The sequence below is a fragment of the Pongo abelii genome, chromosome 5 (genome assembly GCF_028885655.2).
Source record: "Pongo abelii isolate AG06213 chromosome 5, NHGRI_mPonAbe1-v2.0_pri, whole genome shotgun sequence".
In the NCBI taxonomy this organism is placed as follows: Eukaryota; Metazoa; Chordata; class Mammalia; order Primates; family Hominidae; genus Pongo; species Pongo abelii.
Window position 1 is genome coordinate 161,519,320 of NC_071990.2, and position 22,590 is coordinate 161,541,909.

Below are 22,590 nucleotides of genomic sequence, written 5' to 3' on the forward strand. Positions count from 1 at the left end.
TGAGCTCACTGTGGCAGTGGAGCACATATGAGGTTGATGTAAAGCACTTATTACTGTGTCTAGTTCATGGCGAGTGATCTCAGTGAATGATAGTTGTTTGCTGCTCAGAGTGTGGGGTGTTTTTTAAAACAGGAAATGTCAGTATCAGTCTAAGCTTATAGAACAGTCAGTATGTGAAAATGAAAGGACCAAATGCCAACCTCACTTGGACTCTTGGTTCCCAACAGTAAGAGAAACAAATTTGAAAGAGGAAGGAGGTGGCATGAGGAGCTGAAAGCAGAGGTGGAAATGGATGGGGTTAGTGGGCGCTCAATTTGCCATGAAGTGAACATTTTATTAGATAGGAGATGAAACTTGAAATGCATGCAAGTTAATCTAAAATTTGAGCTTGGGTAGATGGGAATCATGGCAGTTCTCTGAAAGGAGCTGATTAAGGTGTTAATTTTTGGCTATTTGATAAATGTGAGAAAAAACCTGTAGGCAGTTAAGGTGGCTTCTAGAGCATTGTTTTCCAGTTTTTTAAATGTATATCCCAATTACACGTTTGTTTAGAAGTGAAATATGTTACTTCTGCCAATTTGAGTATTCAATGTGTTATTTTAAATAGAACACAAATCTGTATGAAGTATGATTTGTTCTGAGAGGCCTTCAGAATCAAATGGCTTAACAGTCCCCTTTTGCTTAATTAATGTCCCAGAGAGGCATTTAAAAGTATAATTGAAGATCGGATGCAGTGCCTCACACCTGTAATCCCAGCACTTTAGGAGGCTGAGGCAGGTGGATCACTTGAGGCCAGGAATTCGAGACCAGCCTGGCCAATACGGTTTAACCCTATCTCTACTAAAAACAAAAATGAGTTTGGCATGGTGGTGCATGCCTGTAATCCCAGGTGTTCCGGAGGCTGAGGCGGGAGAATTGCTTGAACTCAGGAGGTGGAGATTGCAGAGAGCCGAGATGGCACCACTGCACTCCAGCCTGGGTGACAAAGTGAGACTGTCTCAAAAGGAAAAAGTATAATGGTAATGTTTTCTCCGCTAACCTTAAAGATTGATTTGAGCACCTCACTTTGAGGACCATAGTTCCAAAACGCTGTTCAAGTAGAAGCCTAGAATTCAAGGGAGGACACCGTAAGGAAGACCATGGACTAGTTGCACTGGAAACAGTAACAAAAGTAAAATTAAGCTCACATGTAAGTGATGGTGTAGGTAGGGATTTCTGCAAGGAGTGAGTGCACGAGATAATCCCTGGGGACCAACGATTCCTTAAATTTAATGGGCAGTTCTTGAGGCTTCGCAAAGTTTGATTGCAGGTGTGAAGACAGTGGTAAGGTGGACGACAGAATGAGGAAAAAGATGTCCAGGGGCGTGGGAGAGGGAATGGGGACAGACATACTGGCAGTGATGGAGAAATTGGGAAGAGGTGATTTAGAAGACCGTGAGCAGCAGCAAAGGATCTGCTTGTTGCAGTTGCGTCCGGTGTTGTTCCTGCTCCGCTTTTCTGATTTCACCCTTTCTGGGGACTCTGTCTTCCTCTCCTGCCACGCCTCTTAACATTCTAAGTCCATGTAAATGACATTCTCACGTTAAGGGCTGCAAAGAAATTGCTGAGGAGCCAGGTAAACAGGCTTTGATTGCAATTGCAAATCGTACAATTAAAACACCCGCAGGCAGGTGTGGGCGACGCCAGCGGCACACAGGGGAGCTGAGCACGTGGGGCGGAGGCCGCTGCCTGGTTTCCACGCGGGGGAGCTGGGCACGTGGGGCGGAGGCCGCTGCCTGGTTTCCACGCGTGCGCCCTTTAAGACCCGGCGGCGCGACGGAAGCGCGTGGGCAGCACGTAATATCTCTGGGCGACTCGGCGGAGCTGCGTGGCCATGGACGTCGGCGCCGACGAGTTCGAGGAGAGCCTCCCTCTGCTGCAGGAGCTCGTCCAGGAGGCCGACTTCGTGGGTGAGGAGCCTGGGATTCGCGGCTGTGCCGGACAGAGCCCCTGGCCCCGGGCGAGCTTGGGGAGGGGGTGGCGGGACGGTTGCCAGGCCATAGGGGCTTAGAGAGGGCCTCGGGAAGGACAGGGGGCTTCCTTTTCCAGCCCCGGGGCGGTGGGACTTTGAGCAGCAAGTACACTCGGAGCCCCATGTGCCTTGTTGACCAGAGCCCTGTGCGCCCAGGTGCCTGGCTGCTCCTTGCCTTGGTTCCTCCATTTTCCCTTCCTGACCTCACCTGGCTTCCTGAGCACAGAGGTGAGCCCGGGTGCCTTGGCCGCCTGCAGATCTACAGTATGAGGAGTGCTGGCGATGTTCTGCACCCGAGGACTGGTATTTTTTGCCTTCCCGGCAGGTCTCGACATAGAGTTCACGGGCCTTCGTTCTAACCTGTCTGGGCCTCAGCAGATCAGGTAAAACTAAAGCTGTGTCCCCTCTGTATAAGATCCTGGCCAGACCATCATTGTTTCTGGCCAGCAGCCTGTTGGCATTTGGGGGGCAGGACGTTTTGTGTGGCTTGCTCCTACGTGTTGGAGGACCTTGCTTTCTGTCCACTAAATGATGGTAGTGTTCCCTAGTTGTTGTAACAAGGAAAAAATCCTCCCCGGTTGCAAGTGGTGATCCTGCCGTGGAGGCCATAGTGCCGGGATGGGATGTCATTGCTCGTGGAATGAGATGCCTGTTTGTTCACAGTCTTTTTGATTTGCCATCGGAGTGGTATCTAAAGACCCGTCAGAGTGTTCAGCAATTTACAATCTGTCAGATTGGTGAGTTTAATATCCAGCTGTTAGAGTTTTTCAAAAAGGTATTTTTATTGTCTTTGGATTTCCTACTGTGAAAACAGCTCTGAGATTTTTCAAGGATATTGAGTATCGTTTTGTATGCTTGTTTTGTGTTGGGCCATTTTATACATATGGAATCAACACTTCGGAGCAAACAAAATTTAGCAGCATTGTTTCCGTGCTTAAATAAGTCAGTATTAAGGAACACTCACTGTTACTCTTTCAAGTAAAACTGTGTGTGTGCGATTTTTGTTTTATTTTGTGAGACAAGGTCTTGCTCTGTCACCAAGGCTGGAGTGCAGTAGCATAGTCTCAGCTCACTGCAGCCTAGACTTCCTGGGCTCAAGTGATCCTAGCAGGTCAGCCTCCTGAGTAAACTGGGACTACAGGCTCACCACCACACCCAGCTAATTTTTAAATCTTTTGTTCAGATGGGTTTTCGCCATGTTGCCCAGGCTGGTCTTGACTTCCTGGGCTCAAGCAATCTTTCTGCCTCTGCCTCTCAAAGTGATGGAATTATAAGCATGAGCAACCACACCTGGCCTGTGATTTTTTTTTTTCTTAAGAAAATTTACACACAAAAATAATTTTTTGTAAGGTCATCTCAGTTTCAGAAACTTTTTTTTTTCCTTGATGGGATTTGGGGATCTTTCTGTATCAGTTCATACAGGTCTATTTGTTGATTTAGTTATTAGTTTATTTTCTGAGATGGAGTCTCGCTTTGTTGCCCAGGCTGGAGTGCAGTAGCGTGATGTGGGCTCACCGCAACCTCCGCCTCCCAGGTTGGGGCGATTCTCCTGCCTCAGCCTCCTGAGCAGCTGGGATTACAGGCAATTGCCACCCGGCCCGGCTGATTTTTGTATTTTTAGTAGCGATGGGGTTTCACCATGTTGGCCAGGCTGGTCAAGACAGAGCTGTTAACAGTTGCGTAATGCGGTTTCTTTTACAACTACTCAATCCTGCTTTTGTAATGTGAAATTAGCTGTAGATAATACATGAACAAATGAGCATGGCTCCATTCCAGTAAAATGTTATTGTATTTACAGAAACAGACCCTGGGCCAGATTTTACTTTTCTGGGTTTGTCTGTGCCCTCTCCCGTACCATGGGGTTTTTGCCGTGTTGCCCAGGCTGGGCTCAAACTTTTGGGCTCTGGAGATCCTCCAGTCTCAGCTTCTCAAGTAGCTGGGAGTGCTGCCATGCCCATCCCCTGCTTTTACTATGAATGATGCTGAACGTGTGTGTGTTTTCCTCTCTATCCTGATCCTTTGCTACTTTTCTGTTATGGTTGTTTTTTTGTTCATTTGTTTTTAATTATAAGACCTCTTTGAGAAGTATGGGAAACAGTTGTAGGTATGTTTCCAGTGTTATACCCAAATTTGAAGTCCTTTTTTTTTTTTTTTTTTTGGTTGGGGGGAGGGGGGACAGAGTCTTACTCTGTTGCTCAGGCTGGAGTGCAGGGGCACGATCTCGGCTCCCTGCAACACCCCCGCCTCCCAGGCCCAAGCAATTCTGCCTCAGCCTCCCGAGTAGCTGGGATTACAGGTGTGCGCCACCACACCTAGCTAATTTTTGTGTTTTTAGTAGAGACAGGGTTTCACCATGTTGGTCAGGCTGGTCTCGAACTCCTGACCTCAAGTGAGCCACCTGCCTAGGTCTCCCAAAGTGTTGGGATTACAGGCATAAGCCACCGCACCTGGCCTCAAGTCTTTTTTTTTTTTTTTTTTTTTTTTTTTTACTTTGCTTATGGTTTTCTTTGAGGGGGGTGGAACAGACATTTTAAATGAGTTAAATATATAAATCTTAATGGTTTTTGGTATTTTCTGTGGTTAGTTTTAAAACTATGAGAATGTCACTTTAATATTTACTTCTGTATTTGAAGAACAGGCCACAATTAGATTTTAGCAAATTAAGTGTGAATTACAATTTGACACTTCTCATGCTTCCAGTCTGTCTTTTCTTTTTTGTCATTAAAGATGTTATCCTGTGGTACAGCCCACATAGTATCTGTGGGCGCAAAGTACTGTTTGAATTGTTTTTGTCTTTGTAGTGAAATTCAGGTTGCTTTTCCTTGGCATTCATTCCCTCTACGGTCATTCTTCCAGGATTGTCTGTGTTTTCCGCTATTGAAGGAGAGGCAAACAAGTACGTATCAAGAGCTTCTGCAAACATAGGTGCTTCCCACCTATGTTCCACAGCTGCCCCCTTCAAATTCTGCCTCAGGTGCCCCGATCACTTTTGCCCTGGATGTTCTGTATTCTCTCCTATGTCTGTTCCTCCACTCGCTCTGCCCTCTGCAGATTACAGCTTGTCTTTGATGTCTCTCTGGAAGCAGTACCTTTCCCGCCAGCCTTGCTCTGTACCTTAAGTGCTCCTTTCCCTGTTTCCATCATCTCCAGTGTGCACCTGTATTAATAAAAGCACCTGACACAGTGTGGTATAATGAAAGTGATATTTAAACTACCTGACACAGTAGGCAGAAAGAATGCCCCAACTATCAGGATGCCTCCCCCCAACCATGAGCAGTTGAGGGTGCCAGCCTGCATGCCCTAACCTGGCATCCCTGGGTGGCTTGTGGAGGGGCTGTCTCTGTGGTAGACCCTGGCCCTGAAGGCAGGCTCTCTGCCTTTTTTCATTTAGCACCCCCAGTGCCAATCATAGCTCCTGAAACACAGCAGACACTTGGGCACACTCAGATTCTTCTTGCCTAAAAGAAAGAGCCCACCCTGAAGTCAGCCCTGGGAGCCAGAGTTTTTTAAATGGTTGTGGCTTTTTCTCTGTATGTTTGTTTTATTATAGGTATACAGCCCATTCATGTAACTTCTATCTCTTCCCTACAACGTTTGGGATTTTGGACTCAGAATTCTCTTTCCAGGCTTCCAGTGTTCAGTTTTTGAATCAGTATGGCTTCAACTATAACAAGGTATGGCATTGGAGGAGGGGAATGGGACTGTCTTTTGTTTGTTTTTGAGATGGAGTCTTGCTCTGTTGCCCAGGCTGGAGTGCAGTGGTGCAATCTTCGCCTCCCGGGTTCAAGTGACTTTCCTGCTTCAGCCTCCCAAGTAGCTGGGATTACAGGCACCTGCCACCACGCCCAGCTAATTCTTTTTGTATTTTTAGTAGAGACGGGGTTTCACCATGTTGGTCAGGCTGGTGTTGAACTCCTACCCTCAAGCAGTCCACCTGCCTCGGCCTCCCAAAGTGCTGAGGTTATAGGCATGAGCCACCGCACCTGGCCTGGGAATGTCTTACAAGTGATCTAGACTAACTGGCCTATACAGCCCGTCTCCTTTCCCCTTTCTACCTGTCCTCGTGAGATCAGGCACAGAGGATCCCTCTGACTTGTCTCCTTGTTCTGTTTCTGTCTTAAGTTTCTCAAAAATGGAATCCCATATATGAATGAAGAACAGGAGAAGAAAATTAGACACGATATCCTGACTGGGAACTGGAGAGTTCGCAGGTATGGCCTGTTTCTCCAGGTGCCTTTTTGTTTCCTTGTTGCTGTTGTCTGCATTTCCCGTGGGCGGGCGTGCTGTTTTCCAGGAGTGTGGTGACCTCCATCCATGCTTGGCGGGGATGGCTTCAGCTGCCTATGCAGCTGGTGCTGCTCTCCCTGTGCCCGAACTGAGAATGGCTTTCACCTGTCTCCATCGTGTTCCACTCCCTCATGAACCTCTCACTGCGTAGAGTGTGAGTTTCAGTGTTTAAAAAGAAAAAGAAACTGACTCCTAATTTGGAACTCAAACAAGAATTCCATTCCAGTGCTAGAGGGGAAGAAATGGTTCTGTTGGACTTGCTGTGAGATGTTATGTTGATCCTCCATGTGATCTTCTGAGGGATTTTTCAAGGATATCTCTCGGGCAACCTTGACTGTGCCAGTCATACTGGGCACTGACTTCAGATGTGCCTTGGTTAGGCTGTGTCTGCTCTGCCGTGCCTGACCCTGCTCCCCTAGGCCGGGACCTCTGCCTTTTTACTTTGGCTCTCTGTGCCAGCCCCAGTCTCCGAAACCTTGTATTCCTGTAGAGCTGGGGTCAGGAGTGACCACAGAGAGAGCAACAGCATTGTGGGTAGACGGACCGGGGGCCTTGGGGCTGGTACCCTCACCTGGAGCCAAGTGCTGTCAGCTAGGTGTGGGTTTGAACAAGGCATGGAAGCTCTTTGCCTTTATCAGGAAGGGGTGATTAAATGAACATCTGAAATGCGATGAGTGAGGATCTCTTCCAGATAATTCTGTTATGTTGGAGGAATTTTTGTCTCTTTGTATTTTTCCTGCTGGTTTTCATGTAAAAATGTAGCTTTTTGTAGGGGACAAACAAGTTGAATTTTTAACCTTCTTTTATTTTCAAGAGTTGGAGAAAGGCCTTTCCTTATCTCAAAATGATATTAGGTTCTCTTTCTGACGCAAGAGACAATGTGTTTACCAAAGTCCTTGTCTTTTCCTGATTGTCCCAGATAGAGACTTTATCACCCCTGAAAGCTGAATAAAGAAGACGGTCCTGATAGCAATGCTTGGTATTGGCTAGATACCAATAGCTTTTCCTCCATGCATCCTAGTGAAGCAGGAGGGGATTGAATGTATGCCTGGATCCTATGGAAGGTTGTGGGCTATTCTGATTGTTTGGCTTCCTGTTGCATAAGAGCCTCAGAGAAGAAATCGTCTTCTTTTGGCCCATTTTCTTTGTAGATTGCAACATGAAAACCAGAGGGTTCAGAAACTGCTCTCATGTTAACATAGTCTCACGGTTCTGATGTGTTTTTCTCTGACATGTTCACTTTCATGCGCCCATTTTCAGCTCTCCGGATAAAGACCAAATCAAGGTGGTGATTGACGAAGTGACGCGGTGGCTGGACCTGGCCAAGGAAGGCGACTGGATGACTCTTCCTGGGATCACTGGTAGGCAGGGGCTGTTCCTCCCAACGCAGGAGCATCGGGACAGGTCACTGCCACCTGCCAGGAGTTGGGGGAAACACACCCTTTCTTGGGATCCTGGTCCCAAATGCCTCATGACTGCGTCTGATGCCAGCATTTGTTCAGCGGATACGTAGTCTTTGTGGTTAAAGCTCTGACCTGCATTCACACGTTGAAGGCTTTCAACATACTTTGGGTTTCAAGGCTGAGAAAGTCAAGTTCCATTCCTGAGCCACTCCTTTTATCTCAGTCCTGGGTGCCCTGTATTATCTTGACTTTTGTTAATCTCTAGGCTTTTCCCCCACCATGTGGTGTGGAGCTACAGTGAACGCGCCGTAGCTTAGCAGCTCTCAGAGGCTGGTCTATGGATCCTAGAGTCTCTGGGACCCTTTCCAATGGGTATGTGAGGTCAAAACGGTTTTCCAAGTATCCCTCAGCTGTACTTGCTATTGTCATTGTGCCATTTGCATTGGTGCCCAAGCAATGTCGGACAAAGCTGCTGGCACCTCAGCACACATTAAAGCAGGAGCATCATACCGTGTTCTTCGTTACCACTTACTCTCAGTTAAAAACGGAAAGGCCAATCTTACTAGCAGCCTCCTTGATGAAAAAGTAATATTCTTGTTTGTATTAAATCTCAATCTTTTGATTACTCATCTTTTAAATATATGTCAATATAGGTATGTAAAAAATACGCGTAAAACATTGCTCGGCTGTGTGCCAAAATACAGTGATTGTGTCAAGGAAAAGTGCTTGTGCAGTCTTTTGAATTGAGAGCTGAATTAGCTGCTTTTTTTTTTTTTTTTTTGATACAGTTTTGTTCTTGTTGCCCGGGCTGGAGTGCAGTGGCACGATCTCGGCTCACTGCAACCTCCGCCTCCCAGGTTCAAGTGATTCTCCTGCCTCAGCCTCCTGAGTAGCTGGGATTACAGGTGTCCGCCACCTTGCCTGGCTAATTTTTGCATTTTTAGTAGAGACGGGGCTTAACCATGTTGGCCAGGTTAGTCTCGAACTCTTGACCTCAGGTGATCCTCCCACCTTGGCCTCCCAAAGTGCTGGGATAACAGGCATGAGCCACTGCACCTGGCCCCATGAAATATCATTTTTACTGGAAAGAACTGATTGGTTGCTTAGACTTGAAGGTTTCACAATCATTTTCTCAATGAAAAGAGCTTGTTGGCCGGGTACAATGGCTCATGCTTATAATCCCAGCATTTTGGGAGGCCAAGGCAGTGAGCTAAGATGACGCCACTGCACTCCACCCTGAGCAACACAACGAGACTGTTTCAAAGAAAAAAAAAAAAGCCTGTCACTTCAAGGAAGATAACTCGCAGTATTTCCTAGTGATAAAATTACAGCTTTCAATCAAAAACTGGAATTTTGAAGAATTTACATGTGCCACTGTAAGCTTGACAGCTTCCCAGTACCACGACCTTTCTGATGAGATCAGTGATCATATTTTCCAATGTCTTCTGTTGGTATTGTGTAATAAAATGTGCAAACATTTGGGAGACCTACATAACCCTGCCAACCAGCATTTTCCAGATTACTAGCACATAATGTTACTATTGTGCACTATCTTATCTCATGGATAAGAGATCTAGTCTAGGTATGAGATAGGCCAGTGGATTATAATGTAGCAGTACAATAAAACTCATTAATGATGGTTTCAGATTCCACAGTGCAATTAATCTTTAAGAAACTACCACTTGTTGAGTTTGGTACAGTTCTAAAGAATATCCAAAGTCATTTGATAAGGCTGGTAATTCTGTTCCCTTTTCCACCTACATATCTGCTTGAGGCTGGATTTTTTTTTTTGAGATGGAATCTTACTCTGTTGCCCAAGCTGGGGTGCAGTGGCACCATCTTGGCTCACTGCAACCTCCGGCCTCCCGGGTTCAAGGGATTCTCCTGCCTCAGCCTCCTGAGTAGCTGGGATTACAGGCACCCGCCACCATGCCTGGCTAATTTCTGTATTTTTAGTAGAGTCAGGGTTTCACCATGTTGGCCAGGTTGGTCTCGATTGAACTCTTGACCTCAGGTGATCCGCCCTCCTCAGCCTCGGAAAGTGCTGGAATTACAGGCATGAGCCACCGCGCCCAGCCTTGAGGCTGGATTTTCTTATGTTTCAACAATCACAGCATATCAACAGATTGAATGCAAATGCCGATATAACATTCCAGCCAAATATTAGAGATTTGCAAAAATGTAAAACAGTGTCACTCTTCTCGCTAAGTTTTTGTTTTAGAAAATAGTTGTTTTTTATAAGTGTTATTTTTGTTCATGTATAATGGGTTTTTGTTACTTAAAAAACTTCTTTAAATGTAAGAGTTTTAATTTCTAACATGCTTAATATCAATAGCTGTAACTCACATAAACACAAACTCTATGGCATCCCCAACTTAAGAGTGGCCCTGAGATTAAAAAAAACTCTTAGAATGCTGCCTCAGATCCCATCGTGACAGGCCAGGCCCTGCCACATGGCTCATGGGCTTGGGCACCCTTCAAGCTGCCTTTCCACTTGACCTCTCCATCTCAGCTTCTGCTCCTCCAGGGCTTCTCTTGTGGGGAACATGCCACACAGTTCTAGGTGCTGTGTGCCCCTGTGTTTCCCTGCTGCAGGCTTCCAGGCCTTTGAGGTCCAACTGGTGCTGAGGCAGGCCCTCCCCAACATCTGGACGGTGCTGAAAGATGAGGGGGTGAGTTCTCACTGAGAACGGGGCATCAGTGGCTCCATCGTTTCTCTCTCATAATTGGCCAAATCTGGCCTCTGAAAAGCTTTTATCTTGCACGCTGCTAGTTTTTCCCCCTTTCCTTTTGTTTTGAGATGCAGAGCCATTTCTTTTGGCCTCATTCCTAGTAACCCAGGATTCAGGGAATTTGTCCCTGCTTTTCAGGTGGTAGTGAAGAAAGTGAGTAAACAACATCGTTGGTATCTTCAGAACACCTCTTGTGACCGAGAGAGCTGTTGGAAGGAAAATATTCTTCTCTCAGCAAGGGGTTTTTCTGCCTTTTTCCAAATGCTGGTGAAAGCCCAGAAGGTAGGAAAACATGTCTCTTTTCTTGGCCTAAAGGCAGTCTTTAGTATTTCTGGTCATAGATACTAAAGGCTACTTCAACAAGATAAAATTCTTTAAGATAAGTGATTCCTTCTCATGAATTTTTTCATGTTTTACTTTCAGACAGGGTCTCACCTGTCACCCAGGCAGGAAGGAGTGCAGTGGCATGAACATGGTTCACTGCAGCCTTGACCTCCCAGGCTTAAGTGAAACTCACACCTCAGCTTCCCGAGTAGCTGGGACTACAGGCACATGCCACCATACCTGGCTAAATTTTTTTTTTTTTTAGAGACGGGATCTCGCAGTGTTGCCCAGGGTGGTCTCGAACTCCTGGGATCAAGTAATCTGCCTGCCTTGGCCTCCCAAAATGGTGGGATTATAGGCATGAGCCACTGCACCTGGCCTTCTTTCTCATTTATAACTAGCTTCCTGGATCTAACCTTGCTTTCACCAAATCATGATAGGTTCATTTAGGGCAAGAGTATCCATAAGAAACAGTACGACTTCTTTGCTCCTTTCCGTAACACAGGAATTTCAGTACTAACTGACCTAAGGCTACTTGGGGAAACTGCAAGTGCCTGCTTCACAGTATAGGTTTCCAGCGTAGACCCTGCCTTACGTGCCTCCTACTTGTGAATTGTTTTCTTTTTTCTTTTTGTTGGCATTTAAGCGGTTGAACTACCTTTCACAGAGGCAAAGGAAGGTTAGGATGGAACTGTCAAGTGATCAGAATTGCAGTGGGTTCTAACGCTATATCTTTTGCAAGAAACTGTTAGTCTGTAGTGTCTGGATTACATTTTTTTATTTTCTCTCACCTGTTGATTTACTCCAAGTAGCCCTTAGTGGGACATAATATGATGATGGACCTGCTGCACCTCCATGAGAAGTTCTTCAGACCCCTCCCAGGTAGGGGCAAACCTGTCATTTCTCTTCCTTCATGCTGGTTTGCCATCTGGCAGAGGGATTGGTACAGAATTGTACCCTTGAGGCAGCTCCTAAAATGCACATTCCTCCCCAGTGTCTGCAGGTTTCTGGAAAGTTCTGGCAGAGGCCTATACTCTGATTTGTTACTGTCTCCCCAGAGTGGAAAACCAGGAGACTTTGTCAAAGGGAAAAAAATTTTAATTTGAATTGATAACCCCTCTCCCCATTACTAAAGCTGTTCGGAGTTATTGTATAAAACTTGGCAAAATCAGAAATGCATGAAGTCAGAAGTCACCTTTAATCAGCTAGTATCCTGAATTTTTACATATTTGATTACACTATATATTTGATTTTTGTTTGGCTTTTTTTCACTTACCCAAAGCATTATTTTATGTTAAAAACCTAATAAATGCTGCTTCAATATCATGTGACACTGTCTTCTGGCTGTCCCCTGCTGTTTCATGGTTGATTCCATTATTGAACATGCAGTGGTGCAGCCTAGTGGGTAAAGTGGGGACTCGAGCCTTGGTGATCTCATCCATCCCACACTCACTATGTGTGTAGTCTCCAGTGAGTTGACATTACCTTAATTGTAAGATTGGGATAATAGTGCCAATATCAGAGTTGTGAGATTAAATGAATTAATAAAGGTACAAAGAACACTAGTCTAAATTACAAAGGGTAAGAAAATTTTAGGAGCCATTTCCCCAAGAAACGATGAAACACCTGAGTTTGGGCATATTGAGAGAGTTGGAGAATTAGCGGTGAAATTAATAATATACATTCACCAAAAAACTAAGTACAACAAAATAATCGCTGGGGGAACAAAAGCTGCGCAAGAAAGGAGAAGTCATTGTAGCCACCACAAAGCCTTTTGTGAATGATGCGCGTGAGGCGATATGGGCATGTGTGTGGAGGTGGAATGAGACGGGTCATTACCCTCTCAGCTGGTGGGAGGTCAGGAGTGAGGTGTCTAACACTGCACCATGCATGTGCTAGAGAGATGGGAATAAATACTGAAAGGAAAAGAACTGCAAGTGGTTACCTTTGGGGAGTAGGAGATGGGAGAGTAGCGGGAAGAGACCACAGGGTTTTGTTTTTAGTGTGTGTGTTTTGCAATAAACCTCTTTAGATGCAGGTATAACTTTGATAACTTTACCAACTGAGTTCTTGTGTAAATTTTCTTTTATCGGGACACTTTACTAGTTATAATTTTTTATTTTTTTCTTGGATTTTTCTCTGAGCAATTATTTACAAATGATTTCATGTCTGCTTTTCTGATAATACTTCTATTTTTAAGTCTTATCCTATCGGCTAGAACTTCGCAAACTACATTAACTAAGGTTGGCAATAGAATGCATCCTGAATTTAATAAGAAAACCGGCCTTCACTATTAAAAGTGGTGATGGCAGCTTGATCTGAGTTTAGAAATCTTTAGTGGCTAGGATTAATGGTGTTTTCAATTCCTGTTTTGTTTCAGTTTGCTTTATTAATCAGTGCCGGTGGCAAGCTAGGTTCAAGAATGTTCCTTCCCATTTTTGCCAACAAATTCACTCTTGACTACCTGGGTTTTTCCCCTCAGAAAGCTACGATCAATTTAAGCAGAATATCCACAGCCTATTTCCTGTTCTCATTGATACCAAGAGCGTAACAAAGGATATCTGGAAGGTAATGAATAGAATTGCTTTGGTTTAAGAACTGCTTTTTCCATACCAGTAACACTTAGTTTTCTCTTGTGGGGTTTTTTCCTTGTGTTTTTTGTTTTGTTTTGTTTTGTTTTGTTTTGCTTTTGAGAGGGAGTCTTGCTCTCAAAGCCAGGCTGGAGTGCAATGGCGCGATCTTGGCTCACTGCAACCTCCGACTCCCTTGTTCAAGCGATTCTCCTGCTTCAGCCTCCTGAATAGCTGGGATTACAGGTGCACACCACCATGCCCTGCTAATTTTTTGTATTTTTAGAAAGACAGGGTTTCACCATGTTAGCCAGGATCATCTTGATCTCCTGACCTCATGATCCACCCGCCTCGGCCTCCCAAAGTGCTGGGATTACAGGGGTGAGCCACTGCGCCCGGCCTGCCACTTGTGTTTTTTAAAGTTGTTCTTTGAATGCTTTTCTCTCTTCAAACCAGTATCAGTTTCCTTTTGTATTTTGGCACCTGTGCGTCATTGTATTAGCTTATATATGACTTATTCCCTTTCTCTCACTCCAGTTTCCACATTTTGACTTATTTGTATAGAGTTTTTGTGCTTATTTAGATCAGACAACAGAACAACTTATTTTAGAACTTGATGCATGCCTTAGGAATATTTGCAACAAGTGTACAGAGCACCGGGGGGAGGGGGTTCCCTCCTGAAGAATCTTGAGAAAACCTCTTCTTTATTGAGCCCTCCAGTCATGGGTTCTCAGTCCTGACAACATGTTAGAATCACGTGGGAAGTTGAGAATACTGATAGCCAGGCTGCACTGGCAGCTTCTTGTCTGACCTCTAGGTGATTCTCCCCGGTGATTCTGTTGTGGAGTTGAGGCTATGTACTATGCGTAGAGAAAAGAGACCTGACTGGTTTAAATGCTGCTTAGAAACAAAGCTGAGAATAGCCAGGCGCAGTGGCTCACACCTGTAATCCCAGCATTTTGGGAGGCTGAGGTGGGTGAATGGCTTGAGCCCAGGAGTTTGAGACCAGTCTGAGCAATGTGGGTAAAACTCCATCTCTACAAAAAATACAAAAATTATCTGGGCATGTTGGTGCACATCTATAGTCCTGGCTACTTGGGAGGCGTAAGTGGGAGGGGATCGCTTAAAGCCCGGGAAGTGGAGGTTGCAGTGAGCCGAGATTGCACCACTGTATTCCAGCCTGGGCAACAGAGGGAGATCCTGTCTCAAGGGAAAAAAAACAACAACTGAGGAACAGAGAAGGGGGGCATCAGATCAATCTTGTGAAGCCTTAGAGTGATCCCTTATGAGTGAATTATCCAGGAAGGGAGCCACACAGATGGGAGTGGGGCATGTGGTCTGTCTCTGCCCAGAGGCTGTTATTATTTGTAGTTGGCGTATTTCCAGCTACTATGAACTTTTAGGGTTTAGTAACTGGGCATTGCCCCAAGGCCCTCTAGGCCTTAGAATACCTGCATGCTACATGTATGTCCCTGGCCTTTGTCCTAGTGCCTTGCTTTCCTGTGTTTATGGGTAATCTGTTGAACACATTTTCTAAGGGAGATAGTGTGTGTAGAGTTTTTTTCTAGCCTGGGTTTTTGAGAGTCCTTCTAGGAAACCCAGGAATACTGCGTAACCTGACATCCTAACGAAGGAATAAGGATGGTTGCACCCTTTGAACAGAAAGAGGAGGTTGTAGGAGTGAGCATTTTCCAGGCCGTTTTAATGACCATTTGGTACTGCCTGAAACGGAGAATAAACAAAAGCGCAAATGTTTTCCTCTGGTTTGTTTTCCATCATTGTAGGAGATGAATTTCCCGAGGGTGTCGAATCTTTCCAAAGTCTATGAAGTCCTGAACAGGTGAGGACGGCGATTCCTGGAGCTACTGCTGGAGCGGCCTTGGTGGCCTCCCTGTGCCCCGCAGGCCTTTGGACTCTCTAGGCGCGCCCACCATTCACAGTGATGCCTGCTTGGGACTTGGTCTCCTCCAGCTCCTCCTGCTTCATGGACCCCTTCCTCCGATGACCCTCTTGCCTTCGTTTCCAAAGAGAGAGAAGCCAGAGACAGGAAATCTCTCAACCCCTGCCCCTCAAACAGTTGCGCGATTACTGTCCCCTTTTTCATTGTCTCGCCTCTGTCACCAGCAAATGGAGCACCTTCCCTGTGCAAGGTCAGGCAGGAGGAGCTGCCACCTACTCGTCACCTTCACCCCTGCTCAGCAACTCCCCACCCCTACCTGCCCCTTCCTGGGGTGTCTCCACCTCTTTCTGTCTCCCTCTCATTTCCTTCCACATCAACAAGTGTTCTCCCAACTTAATGACAAAGCCTCCTGAACTCTCCGCGCTCCTCTTCCCTCAGCCCACGGCAGGCAGGGCCTTGTCTCCTTTACTTCTGCTCTCCTCAGGGGCACCCAGAGCCACCGGTCTGTCCCCAGTAAGCAGGACGAGGCACGAGAGGCGTTTGGAACAGGGGTGGCACCCTGTTCTGCATGTGTGTGTGCGCGATTTTTTTAAACCCATTCCTTGTGGTTCGTGTTCTCTACCTGTCTCCTGAGTTTTCTCTCAAGGGCCCCTCCTCAGCCGTGTTCCTGCTCATTCCCAGGCTCCTGTGTGGCCTCGTCCACCCGCTGGGCTTCAACTCCCAGCTGCTGTGTACGGCTGCGGTCCAGACCTCAGCATCCAGGATGCTGCGTTTACCAGCTGTCTTCTTGATGTTCCCACCCTCCATGACCTACGGGCACCTTCAACTTGACCCTCCTCTCTGTCCCTCAAGCATACTCCAGTGCCTGCAAACTCAGAAGTCTTGATGGCACCAGGCGTGATAGTGGGGGCTGTGTGTGCATGAGAGGGCGAACAGGGGAGAGAGCTTTGTTGTAAATGCACAGGCTCTGATTCCAGGCTTCCTGGGTTTAAATCCCAGCTTTGCCACTCACTGGTTCTGTGAGTGACCTTGAGAGAATTACTTAATCTCTCTGTGCCTCAGTTTAACTATCTGTGAGATGAGAAAATAGTGTGTAACTCCAAGGTGGTTGTGAGGATTAAATGAGTTTGTAGATGTGGAAGGACTTAGAACAACTCCTTGCATGTAGTCCAGGTCTGTTGAATCTTAGCTGCCATTGACAACTATCCCAATCCTAACGGACAGCTCATGGCACACCGACGACGACGATGCCTGTTTTACAGTTGGGAACGTTAGGGGTCACGAGGCTAAGCACATGAGGTTCCAGAACATCTTATTGAAAACCAAGGAAGCAAAGGTTTCCTTGTCACACGCCATCTCCATTCACCCGGGTCCTGGAGCCAAGACCTAGAAGGGGTCACAGAGCTGAATTGCTCACACCTATTGAGTCAAGTTTTACGGACTTGACCCTGTAAGTCTCTCAGACCTCTCCTTTCTCTGCATTCTCAGGATCATTGTCTTTTCATTCCAACCATGGAACTGTGGTGGTAGCCCCTGAGTGGTGTCCCAGCCTTATGGCCTGCCCTCTTCATACCTCACACTGCCCCTTGAGTGATGATCTAGAATGTGAATTTGAATGGGCTCTTTTTTTCTGATCAGTCTTTCTGTGGTTTCTGAAACCCCTGCCTGTTGTAGGGGCTCCTCCCCACCCTCTTGGCCCTCCCTTCACACAAAGGCTTCAGCCCCACTTCTCAGCTCACAGCTCCTGGGGTCAGACCTCCTCCTTTTCCTCACTGTCTTTGCCTGCTCAAAATGCCTGCCATCTCCCCATTCCTTGAACTCCATTGGTTCCTGTGGTTTGGGACTCTCCATGAGTGCTGTCTGCCTCCAGAAGCCTGCAGGGTCCTGGCGTGACTGTCATGCCTCAGGCCTTGCGTTTACAAGAGACAGGCGTAATTGTCTCTGTAGTTGTCACTAGACAGGCCACTAGACAGCTCCGGAGGACAGAGACAGTATCTTGTCTATCTTGGTGCCTGGGCTCAAGTGAAGCATTTGATAAATGCCTGGAGTAACTCCACTGGGGCCTCCTGCACCATTGTTCTTTCCCCTTTCCTGTTGTCCAGTTACCAAGACCTTACCTGTCCATGCCTAGATTTGCACCTTAAAGATAAGTCCTCAGTACATTTAAAAAATTCATATTAACTTAAGGGACTGAGGGGGAAAACAAGAAGGGATTACTTTCAGCAAATTGTTTTTTATTCTATTTTTCTTTTCTAATAGTGACTTGAATCCCACCAAGAATTCTGGACCAGAGATTGTTCACGCAAGCAGGTGTGAGAAATATGGTACGTTCCCGTGAGCCCACAATTCTTGCACAGTCGGCAGAGTGCTGAGGTGCTCAGCTGAGCTTGTCGTTGACCCTGGTTCCCCCGCACCCCTCCCCACCACCCCCCCCACTCCTCTCCCCTCCCCCCACCTCTCCCCCTGCCCCGCCCTGCCCTGCACCCGTCCCCACCCCCCCACCCCCCTCCCCCCCACCTCTCCCCTGCCCCGCCCTGCCCTGCACCCGTCCCCACCCCCCCACCCCCCTCCCCCCCACCTCTCCCCTGCCCCGCCCTGCCCTGAACAGCAGGCGAGGGGGAGGTTTGTGTGGGGTTTTGCTTCACTCTACTTACTCCATGTAACTCCTGCCCCAAATGAGCGAGCCCAGAATGCATCCAAGAGCCCTGGGAGTTGTCCATTTCCTCCTTAATGTGGTCCTTAGTCTATAAGGCAGCTCTGATCTTGGGGCTTTCTCCACCGTGGGGAGGACCAAGGTGAAGTTGGTGTGTGGGCCCAGAGAAGGGTAAGCAGGACCATGGGGAGGTTGTATGAGCCGCAGCCGCTTGTGGATGGTGAGCTAGGATGGGGCGTGTTTCTAATGACTGCTCAATTCTCTCTCCTCCTGGTGGAAAATGCCTCAGTTGAGACAAAGTGCCCCCACGAAGCTGCGTATGATGCCTTCCTCTGTGGGTCAGGTAAGGATTGCGGTTCCTTTAAAAGGAAACTCACTTTTTTTTTTTTTTTTTTTTTTTTTTTTTGAGACAGGGTCTCACTGTTGCCCAGGCTAGAGTACAGTGGTGAGGATCTTGGCTCACTGCAGCCTCTACCTCCTGGGCTCAAGTGATCCTCCCACCTCAGCTTCCCGAGTAGCTGGGACTACAGGTGCATGCCACCATGCCTGGCTGGGACTACAGGTGCACGCCACCACGCCTGGCTAATTTTTGTATTTTTTGTGGAGATGGGGTTTCACCATGCTGCCCAGGCTGGTCTCAAACTCCTGGGTTCAAGCAATCCGCCTGCCTGGGCCTCCCAAGGTGCTGGGATTACAGGCATGAGCCACCACACCCAGGCAGAGACTCACTTTTTGTTGGCAGTATGCCCCTGCATACTGGATTCTGCATTTATTGTCAGATTGGCTTGCACATGCTGAGATAAAGAATAAGCATGCACATTTTGATAAGCTCTATTGCATTTCTGTCTTTTTTCCTTCCTAGTTCTTTTGAAAGTGGCACACTTGCTTCTACAGAAGGTACACCGGTAAGTGTTCTTTCTTTTCATCCTGCTATTCAATTGGTGGTCAGGATTTATTGAGCCCTTGCTGGAAGCCAACACCTCTCCAGTCCAAGGGTTCTACCAAAGAAGGGAGAATGTGAGGTGTCACTGGTATAGAAATCTTGTCCCTGACTGGGCAGCAGCCCACAAATGGCCCTGTGCCACAGGAGTAGCCCTTCCTACCGCCCCTGCGCCTGCCTGCCTGCCTGTATGGGTCCTGGCCCCCTCATCCCCGCAGATGTCAGGAGGCCAAGGCAGTGGGGTTAGGCTTAGGTTCTGACACCTGTCTCAGTCCTTCCCAGCCTGGTGTGTGCTTGATTGTCTCTCACTTGCTTTCTTTATAGCCATGTAAGCAACAGTGAGGTATGAGGAGAAAGTGTTCAGGTCGATGAATGACATATCCACTGTTGGGGGGCACATAGGCTGGGGAGAGATGAGTGGAACCCCACATTGGAATCTTCAGTGCATTTCCCCATGGCAACACCATCTTTGATGCCTGCAGCCCTGGGTACATAGGCACCAGAAACACATTAGCAGCATGCACGCTACAGCACCGTCCTCGGCATGCACGTTTGTTAAGTAGGACTTAGCCAGCCAGGTGAAGGAGCCCATCAAAATTCTAATGTGTGCTTTGGGATTGATGTAGAAATATCTTTTTGGACTATAATCTATTAACTTGGGTACTGCCTATATTTGTCCATTTTAGCAGTGGATGTTATAAATACAAAAGTTCTGTGACACATGGATGGGAAGCTTATTTCTTAAATGCGCCAGCCTAACCCCCTCTCTTGTGGTTTGACTGTTAAAGGGCCCCCTGGTAAGTACGTGTGTGCTGGACAGTGAAGGCGCTAGCAGTAGTGGAGCACCTCAGTGCCGAGGGTCACACATCTTTTATTTCTTTTAATCCTCATGGCCTAAACGCCCTCCCTGCCTGTCTGCGTGGCCCGTGGTTTTGCTGGGGCCTGCGCTCAGGTGTGTGTGCTCCCTGGACAGAGCGGGCAGGGCGCTGGCAGTGGGAGGAGGCTGTGGGATGAGGGGATGCCCTTTTGGAATCAAAGGTGATGTCATGCCAAGGGGGGACAGCATGGGGCTTTCTCTGAATAGTGGCCTCGCGCTGATTCTCTGAGCCTATTGCTGTTTGTCAGCAGTGGGACCCTCACCAAACCATCACCAGCAGATGGTGACCGTCTGGAAGCTCTTCTTCTGTGTGGCCACGGAGAATGCTTTTAGACTTGCCAGCTGGGGAAGCACCCAGCCAGAGCCCCAAGACTTGTGAAGGCAGGAGGGAGTGAGAGCCGTCCGAGGGAGTGTCCTTCTCCTGTTCTGTCACCGGATTCTTGGCTGTGGCCGAGGAAATGGATGAAGTTCCGTGTGCCCAACAGCTTTGGGGTTTTCTGTCCTTGCAGCATCGACCCCGTGCCCGAGTCATCCTTTCCTCAGTACCTTGACGTGCTGGCTCCTTACGTGAACCAAGTGAACCTCATCCGAGCGGGGGTCCCGAAGATCGTGAGTAGATCTCATTTGGCCCCCTCGCCCCATTCAGAGTTCGGAGGCTTCGCTGGGAAGTGGCCAGTGCTCTCTGGGACTCGTGAGAGGGATTTCAGTGGTCGCCGAGATGAGAGCTGGGTTTTTCTTTCCTCTCATGTTTCTCCACCAAAGCCAACGTGGACTCATCCTTCCTTCTCTTCCCCTCCCTGCCCCAAGCAGAGCGTTTCCTAGTTTCTTTTGAGATCTTCGGACTGGATAAGAAGTCAGGAAGAACTGTGGAAAATCTCTTGTGTTCTGCATGTTTTCTAGAATTTTTCTGGTCCAGATTATCCCGGTATCCGACCTCCCATCCTCATCCTCAGCGTCAAAGGGTGGCCTGGGGTCAGCGAGCAGCAAGTCTACCATAAGTTTCAGAATCTCTGCAAGTTTGATGTCAGGCGACTCACGAGAAGCCAGTTCTTACTCCTGACCAATAAGTTTAAGGAGTAGGTGCCTCTAAGTCCGCGTCCCCCACCCCTCCTGTGTTCATCCCTGTATCTCTCTGACTCCACCCGCCTGATCACAGCAGGCGGCGCCATCCTGCTGCCTGGCTGACCACAGCAAACTTGTTTTGGCAGCGCGCGGAACATCCTGAAGGAGTACCGGGGCCACCCGACCCTGTGCATCTCCCTGTACCGCTACTGGAGGCACTCCCCAAACGTCAACTGCCTGCTCCAGTAAGTGACAGGCTGAGGCTGCCTGCCTGTCCTGGGGTCCTAGAGTGCCCAGGGCCCCAGCATCCCAGCGTGGTCTGACTCGAGCACAGCTCACTCACTGGTGTGTGTTGCCAAGGGGGTTGTTGACGAGTGTGGTGCCCTGAACGTCATTGAGTGATGCCCCATGTCTGTCGAGCACCTGCTGTGCTGGGCACCATCGTAGTTCTAGGGCCTCGTCAGTGAAGCAGAAAATCCCTGCTCTCATGGAGCTCACGTGCTGGGGGAGATAAACAGGATAAACAAATGGACCCTATAATGTATTGGGTGACAAGTATTTATTAAAGATGAGAGAGAAGGGTCAGGAGTGGGTGGCAGGCTGCAGTTCAAAGAAGCTGATGGGGGTCCTCATTAGAGACTTGGAGTGAGCCAGGCAGAGGGGACAGCAGGACGGAGCCCTCCAGTCAGGAGGTGCCAGGAGAGTCACGGGGAGAGGCCATCGTGAGCAGAACAGCAAGGAGGGGGATGCAGGAGAAGGAACCGGTGCCCCCCAGGTGGGGGCCACCCAGGGAGGACGTGGGCTTCTCTCAGGAGAGAGGGAATCGCAGAAGTTACAGCAAGAAGGTCCATAACCCAACTCAGGTTGTCTTCCATGTTGGGGTAGACTGTAGAGGCGAGACGCTGTGAGAGCAGTCAGGAAGGAGATGCTTCAGCTGGGTCACAGCTCAGTGCAGCCAGGGGTAGCGGGGTGGAGTCAGCGACAGACCAGAGAAGGATCAAGTGCGAATCCAGGGTTTGGGTCCTGAACAGCTGGAAAGGCAGAGTTGCTGTCAGTTGAGCTTGGTGAGGTTCTGGCTTGCGGGTTAGGGGCCACATCCGTTAGAAAACAGCATTGCTGAAGAAGCACACTGGGCTCCGAGGCAAACCCTTTTTCTTTCAACCTGCGGTTTGCATCCCAGAGCCAGCCTAACCTCGAGAGGCAGAAGTTCAGTGTTGGCATCTGGAGAGTGACAGAGAGAAAGAACAACTGAGTGCACGGGGCTGGGAAGGAGGAGGGGCAAGCCTGTGTCGGTGCTTCTCGGCCTGCTGGGTGCCCCGGCCACTGACACGTGTCATTGTCTTGCAGAGTCTGCGGCATAGTGACTGCCTGGGCCCTTCTCGCGTTCACCCTCGGAAGATCTGGTCCCTGAGCGCAGCGAGGCCTCCTGAGGCCACCCTCAGGTCCCCATGCTCTCTGGGAGGTGTGCTGGGTGTGTTTGTGTAAATCAGATTCTGTTTGCAGATGGATCTGTTTGGTCTTTTCTAGAAATTCTGTTATGTCCTGAATGTGAAATTCTGTCAACACTCTCAATGATAAATCAGTCCTTGGGTATCGTACCTGTATATGTGGTCAGAACTTTTCTTGCTATAAATGCAGGCGGAGCAGTCAGCACCTCGAGATTTAAGCTAATGTCTCATGAGCAGGTCACTGTGCTAGGAGCTGGACACCAGATGAAGAAAAGGTGACGTTATTTCTGGGAGAAAAACTAATGGCTTATTATTGGCTGTTGTTGACTTAGTTCTGAGAAATGGCCTTCCTAAGTTTAGTAAAGGAAGGATGTGAAGCTTGG

General features: G+C 48.0%; 1 protein-coding gene across 5 annotated transcripts; it reads left to right on the forward strand.

The window, feature by feature from the left end:
- Positions 1-1,804: 1,804 nt before the first annotated feature.
- On the forward strand, positions 1,805-22,357 carry PNLDC1 (PARN like ribonuclease domain containing exonuclease 1). Of its 5 annotated transcripts, none has more exons than XM_024247929.3 (19): positions 1,805-1,949; positions 2,337-2,394; positions 2,675-2,748; positions 4,868-4,907; positions 5,562-5,685; positions 6,134-6,222; positions 7,559-7,659; positions 10,297-10,373; positions 10,572-10,715; positions 11,570-11,639; positions 13,240-13,325; positions 15,112-15,167; positions 17,487-17,551; positions 18,170-18,223; positions 18,743-18,785; positions 20,207-20,306; positions 20,598-20,773; positions 20,906-21,004; positions 22,107-22,357. In XM_024247929.3, exons 1-19 carry the CDS (start codon positions 1,874-1,876, stop codon positions 22,168-22,170), a joined length of 1,596 nt encoding a protein of 531 aa, XP_024103697.2. In that variant the 5' UTR covers positions 1,805-1,873; the 3' UTR covers positions 22,171-22,357.
- The last annotated feature ends 233 nt before the right edge of the window (positions 22,358-22,590 follow it).